Genomic DNA, 6,843 nt, shown 5'->3' on the forward strand with positions numbered 1-6,843 from the left:
TGTCACAACACATTGACAGGCCTGTCCAGTAAGATGCACCCCTGTCACAACATATGGAAGGGCCCTTCAGCAGTATCATTTATGTGGTCACAACTTAAGGATGGGCCCTTCAGCAGTATTATTTATATGGTCATAATGTATGGACAGGCCCTTCAGTAATATCTTTTATATTGCCATAAAACAAGGATGGGTCTGTCTAGTAAGATCCACCCCTGTTGCAACATAAGATGGGCCCAACACCAATAGCATGTATAGCATCACAACATATTGATTGGATCACAGCAAAATATTGAGGCAAGTGTCCTGACATGCTGTAATTTTCCAACAAGCTGCTTGCAGCTTGCCCACTATACAACTCTGACCTCATCCACCCCAAGCATGAATACTATGCAAGACATGTCTAAAACCCCCCACAGATGGTGAATGGAACTAACAGACTGCATTGCATCATACATGGAAGCCAGATTTCAAGAGGAGGTATTCAGCAGACCTCACACCCTTCCAGATATATTGATTCTGTTTCTGGTGTTATGTGAAGTGGATCCCATATCATCAGTAATCTCACAGGCCTATTGTCACCCAAGTAAGTCCATCATAATGGTGTGATGGAAGTTTTCATCTTTCTGCAGTCAATGTTGGGAAAAATCAGGGTGGAAAAACCTGCAATGCAGAAGCTGCTGAGAGATACATGGAAGTGACTGAGCCATCCATTCTGGTGACTGACTCAAACACCATCTGAATTTGGTATTTGCCAGATGCTCTCAGCCCAAAAAGAAGGGTAAGGGAATGCAGAATCTCATATTCTACTGACTTAATGCAATGGCAGGCTGACATATGGAACCACCTTCATCTTCTGAGGGAACCACTGTGGGAGAGCATAAAGGCTTCTCCACAGGCATGGCAGATGGACAAGTCATATTTCTGCAATAATGCTGAGTTGAAAGGTGCCATCAACCTGTCACCTGCATGGTTTCAACAGGGTCATGGGGTGGGTGATCATTTCTTTCCTTGTGAATAAAGCACTCATCTGTCTTGAAGCCCCAAAATGGCTTCCTGGAAGCCTCATGGCTGCTCAAATCCGGGACAGAAAACACTTCTACAAGGGAATGGGTTGACCAAATGTCTGACACCAATGCCCTGTTATCTGTGATCCTGCATGTCATCCATCCATGAATGTATGAAGATGGCAGGGAAGTGTTGATCTGCCTTGGCAAACAGGCAGAACAGCAGGCAGATGCAGATATGAGCTCCATACTGCTGATATGGAGCTCCACATATAGCAGCATGTCTGTGATGGTGAATTGGGCAACTTGTTACCACAGGGATATCAATGGACAGCATCCATGGTGTGACATGCTGGTAACTGTGGGTGACTACCCACCCTTGGACTTTGTCATTCCAACATTGAATCTGTGGCTGCACTACAACCCAGGGACAATCATTGCATTTTCAGGTTCAGCATTGGAGCATGGGGTGGGAGCTGTAGATGGTGACAGAGCATGCCTGGCATACTACATGTGTGCCAATGTACATCAGTTGGTGCACATTCCCATGTGTCAATCACTGTGGATGGATGACCTACTACCTAGACCAGTTGCAACTGGAGAACTGTTGATTTGAAGCTGCAAAATTTAATGTAAGATTTAGTAGGCGATGCAGATCTCGTATTTTATTAGGATATGCTGGCTCTCAAACTTCAGACAGGTGGTGTTACCAAGATTTTGCAAATGGGTGGGTGCTTCAACATCATAGATTGGGCAGGTACTCAGAGCTAAAGGGTGTGCATCATAAACTGCAAAAACAATAAACCTACTCAGGCCATCATGCAGATGGGTGGATTGTCAGACATTGCATGGATGGGCAGGGGTTCAGACATCATGTGAATGGGTGGTATCTCATAAATGATCGACATTCACAGCAATGTATATTCAACCAACTCCACAGTCAAAAACATGTAAACTATTGAAGTGGCATGCCCAATAACCCACACAATGCCCACCACCTAGCATAGAAATGGTCAATTTGTCAACCCTGCCTGTTGACAACATCAGCATATTTCCAAATATTTTTGATGCAGTAGTTTACCTGCTCCTTGATATGGCCATTGAGATGGTCTGTGATTGGTGCACCTCAGGCAATGGCCATAAGCCCTGGGCCATCATCAACTATTTGCAGTGATGAGAATAAGCAGCATACCTTAAAAAAATCCCAGGCCATGGAAAACAATCCCTCGCCTTGCAATCTTTGGGAATCACTGCTGCATATTCCTCAGAACTGATATAGCCACCAAGGGAATGCAAAGCTGGAATTGGGATCAGCTGCATGTGGTGTCCAATGTGGGATGATGGCACTGATATTGTCGAATTATGCAAAATGCACTAAGGGGAATGAGCTGCATTTGATCATGGAAGCTAACCTCATCATCTTGGTGTCTGAGGTATGCATGGTAGCATGCTGGGAGGGGAGGAGTATAACTGGCACACAACACCATCACCAGAATCAAGTTATTAAGCTGATTCTGAAGGAATTATGTATCAGTCCCACACTGTGAAAAATTGATGTAATACCTACCAAGTCCATTGCTAGGTTTGCAAACCAATGCAAGGGCCATCCCATGATATCAGGCAGTCTGCTTCAGATGTACAGAGGCCACCTCGATCTGGCATGCCAAGTAGAGGATACCCATCTCTACCACAGACTGGTGAGATGGGTGTGATTGGCTGGTGATGAATGGCTCAGGACAATTTTCAAAGGCAGAACACAGATAATGAATGACTTCCATCAAATCAAGTTGATGAGTCAAAGGCCCTGAGAGGCTGCACCATACTGGTCCCTTGCAGCTGTGCCCAATTCTCTCACAATGGCATTCACAGCCCACACAAGGTGCCTATCAGGGGTGGGATTGAACAGTGTGTCACTGGGAGTGGTGATTCTGCAATAGCAAGATACTGCAGCTTGTAAGGTGCACAGGACTAAAATTATCAATGTCAAAGGTGTATCAGACTAAGCTCATGCCCATACCTTGATCACAATGTGGAACAGGTGCCAATCCCCATTGTTCCATTTGAAGAGATTGCTGTGCAGATGGAAAGTTCACCTACATAATCAATGGATATCACCAATCACATGAATAGAACCAAATAAATGCTCACCATTGCATATTTCCATGAAAAGATCCCTCATCTCTGATCATTCAGGCATGCCAAAAGTCATATGGTTTGTGCCATTGTCCTCATCCACTGCCAAGTCAAAAGATTCGATGGGCACATTTGAAATGAGTGAGGGAGGCATTGGTTCCCTCATATCCTGCAATTGAGCAAGCAGGTTAGTTGGAGAATCAGGTTGAGGAGATCAGTCCCTCAGATTTGATGATTTGCAGGTGATGGGCAGAGGAGATGGTTCCCACACATTCTGCAAGTCTGCCAGAAAATTGACCTGCATAGTAACATCTTGTGCAGGTGTTGAAGACCCATCCATCCTGTTTAATTTCTTGTGTGTGACTGGCAGTGCTGATGGTTCCTGCATATTCAGCAATTGCTCAAGTAGATCCATGTTCATACCATCCACTGGGGGAGCAGTTGGTTCCCATTCATTCAGGAACCGATTCATCAAGTTGTCATGTGGATCTATTACTAGAAAATTAGTTTGTTTGTTAGCTTGAAGGGCAATTGTGCCAACTCACCAGCCACAATTCCACCCTCTGCCAGAGCAGTTGGCTCCCTTTCCTGCAGGAACTGATCCAGAAAGCTTTCACATGAATCTATAGCAAAAGAACATTTGTTGTTTAGCTTGGAGAGAAATCATGTTCACTCACTGGCCATGATATCCATGTTCAACCCCACCATATCTGCCCTGCCACTTGAGACAATTGGTGGAGGGGTTGGCTCTTGCAACTCATGCAGTTGTACTAGTGTCTCCTCCAGATTTTTGGACTGCTTCACATGGGAGCTAGATTGCCTTGGCTTGATTGGTCTTACATTAGCTGTGGATGGCTTAGGTTACTGGATCCAACAATGAAGACAACCTCACCTTGACAACAGAAATGAACTTGGCAGGACTGTTCAGCAGACATATTCGATGATGATGGGTTCACTGATAGGTTGATGATCAATCAAGATTTAAACTTGTAGGAACAATGGTGAGAATATCATTCACACTGTGGGAAGCAAGGTTGGACAATGGCAGATGGAGCCAAATTTTGGGTAACAGCAATACATGGGAGATGAGCAGCAATATCTCCCTACATAGATAGCTACCAGTTGCTTCCACATGGCCAATATGTAGACCTGTGCCACTCAGCTCTCCACTCAATTGTCATGAGCTACTGTACATGCCATACACTTGTATTCTAATGTGTCACACTAGGCTAAGCCCTCTATAGACCATACATGAGTTCCAAAAAAGGTTTCCACTCTGACTGTTTGAGGGATTTGACAACTACTTCTGCTTCTGATTGCTGCCTGTTTGCTTGTGCGATCTCTTTGCATCAGGAGATGGAACATCTGCATCTGGCCTTGCAGGGGCCTTTCAGACATGAGGTGACTTCCAGGTGCTCCCAGGGATGCCCTGTTTCACATTTGTGGATGCTGCATTGGTGGTCACAGATCCATTATGGTTGGACTTGGATGAGTATTTGGCCCCAGGTTGATGTTGATTCATGTCTGGCTCACTCAATTCTGACAGAGCCTGCTTAATATACAACACAAACTTGTTAGCCATAACAGCTGATTCAACATGACCAAACTTGCCTGGTGTGCATGCTTCAGGGCAGATTTCAGCTTTCCACCTTTGTTTCTGCTTGTTGACCCCTCCTCAGTTGGGTGGTCAGTGAAAGGAATGCTCTCCAATCCATCTTCATCTGCATATTCTGAGTGGTCCTGTAGTTCAGTTGTGTACTTGTTCCCTGAGTGCAGATCAGGGTTTGCTGCAAATACAAGTTACAGCAGGAAGCTCACTATTCAGGGATGTTGCTGTTTTCTTTGAATTGGATAGGGTGGGCAAATAAGTGTCTTCATCAGCTTCATCATTGGAATCATGGCCATTGTTTTCCTGCCCATTATAGTCAGTTATCACTTTATTTCGCAGACAATGCACCAGGGTCTTTGCATGGGCTGGAGGTGCAGAGAGCCACTCACTATGGGAACCATCAGCTGGTGGGGGATTTGAGTGGGAATGAGAAGGGAATGGTGTCTTGGCACAGTTTTGCCTCCTGCCAGATACCTGAAGACCAGAATCACATTAGTGCTGATCTGTTGTGCATGAAAATCACACATGGCACACCTTTTTAGTGGAGGGACCATCTGTTCCAACATTGCTCACCTCAGCCTTGCTGTGATCATCCAAACTGTCATCCATGCTATCATCCACACTATCATCTGCCACTCCCTCTTCCTGTGCTTTACCCTTGCCCTTGACATTTTTCCTTCCAGGATTCTTTTTGCATTTGGGGGCAGGTGTCTTTTGGTATTTCCACTGCCTCACAACCTGGAGGGGTGCCAAAGTTCTATCCACTGGTGGCTGCAGCTCACCAGATCAATTGATCCATTTCTGAAATCCAAACACTGTTATGCCCAAGCACAGTGACTTCTTCAAATGGAATAGGCACAAAGCATGTGAGGGGGAGTCTATGGGCTGAATGTGTTGTAACCCCTATGGCTCAGTTATCTCTGAGGTTCAACAAAGGTTTGCTCCTTCTGGTGAGTTCTTCTGAGATCACACAGAGGAGGGAACAAGAATGAGGGAGAAGGAAGTTAGCTGAGTTGCAAGCTATCAAAAAACTGAGGATACAAGGTAAAGTACATGGGTTTATATACCCCTAAGTACAAGTACCATACCAGTCATGATGAGATGCATCGTGACATGTATCTGCAGTAATCAACAGAACAATCAGTCAAATACATAAGTCAGACAGAGTCATACAGTGTCATATGATGGGGGTAGGCAGGGGAACAAAGGCTATACTGGCTGCACAATCAAAGTGCAGCGAGGAGCCAGACACCAGAGCTATAGTACAACATCTGGGCAATATAGATGAGTCAGAAACAAGTCAGAAAGCAGGAACATAACATGTCATCCATCAGAGAGGGCAGTGGAATACCGGATCAAAGGGGAGGTGCAGTCTCAACAGGTATTGGAAATACCTTGACAGCTGGAGATCTGAACAAGCCTCGCATCATGTGTACCCCTAAGACAGTGACAATTATGAGAGACATGACAAGGCACATGATGCACATGACCATGAGAAGTTGAAAAAGGAAAGACCCCTGATGCAGGCATAACATCACCCCCCCTCTAAGGTCCTCAGACCCTTGAGGATGCACCAGATGCATTAGCAGGGTGGGCAGAAAGGGGTCAGCAAGTAGTATAGACACAGGAACAAGTGTGTGAAGCGATGGGCAACAATGGCAATGGAGATGGTGGTTCCTTGAGGGCCAGAGTAAAGTGGGATCCACATCTGTTGTGACAAGACCAATGTCCCAAGTAACAGCACTGGCAACACGTGTGCTGGTAAATGACATGGTTGGACAGAACAGGGGACTGCCCTCCAAGGTAGAACTGAAGTTGATCAAGAGGGACAGGGAGGAAGGGAGTCGCAGGGAGAGGGTCGGTGGTGTGGATGGCATTGTGATAGTGCTTATGCAATCTGGCCCATGACGCATCCTGAAGTAAAACCTCCCAGGTGGAGTTGTGAGTCCCAGTCCTGAGATGAGCACCGACCTCTTTATACAACTCTCCTGCATCGACATATGTCAACTCCAGAGCCTTCCACCTGGCTACTTTCTCTTCTTTGGCTGCCTTCTCTTCTTTCTGTTCACAGGAAACTGATGGTTCCTCTTGTTTTGG

The 6,843-nt window shown here is 45.6% G+C and overlaps 2 protein-coding genes across 2 annotated transcripts; both read right to left on the bottom strand.

The window, feature by feature from the left end:
* Positions 1-2,799: 2,799 nt before the first annotated feature.
* On the bottom strand, positions 2,800-4,072 carry F5J12DRAFT_787528 (uncharacterized protein; the record flags this gene model as incomplete). Its single annotated transcript, XM_051743656.1, has 6 exons — positions 2,800-2,972; positions 3,022-3,097; positions 3,436-3,632; positions 3,683-3,760; positions 3,815-3,982; positions 4,030-4,072. The coding sequence occupies 6 exons, from the start codon at positions 4,070-4,072 to the stop codon at positions 2,800-2,802; spliced, it is 735 nt and encodes a 244-aa protein (XP_051594243.1).
* A 455-nt stretch (positions 4,073-4,527) lies between these two features.
* Positions 4,528-5,355, bottom strand: F5J12DRAFT_899200 (uncharacterized protein; the record flags this gene model as incomplete). Its single annotated transcript, XM_051748160.1, has 5 exons — positions 4,528-4,686; positions 4,740-4,903; positions 4,956-5,049; positions 5,095-5,220; positions 5,281-5,355. The coding sequence occupies 5 exons, from the start codon at positions 5,353-5,355 to the stop codon at positions 4,528-4,530; spliced, it is 618 nt and encodes a 205-aa protein (XP_051594244.1).
* Positions 5,356-6,843: the final 1,488 nt, after the last annotated feature.

The sequence above is a fragment of the Pisolithus orientalis genome (assembly GCF_024613125.1).
Source record: "Pisolithus orientalis strain OTSU chromosome Unknown F5J12scaffold_119, whole genome shotgun sequence".
Classification (NCBI taxonomy): domain Eukaryota; kingdom Fungi; phylum Basidiomycota; class Agaricomycetes; order Boletales; family Pisolithaceae; genus Pisolithus; species Pisolithus orientalis.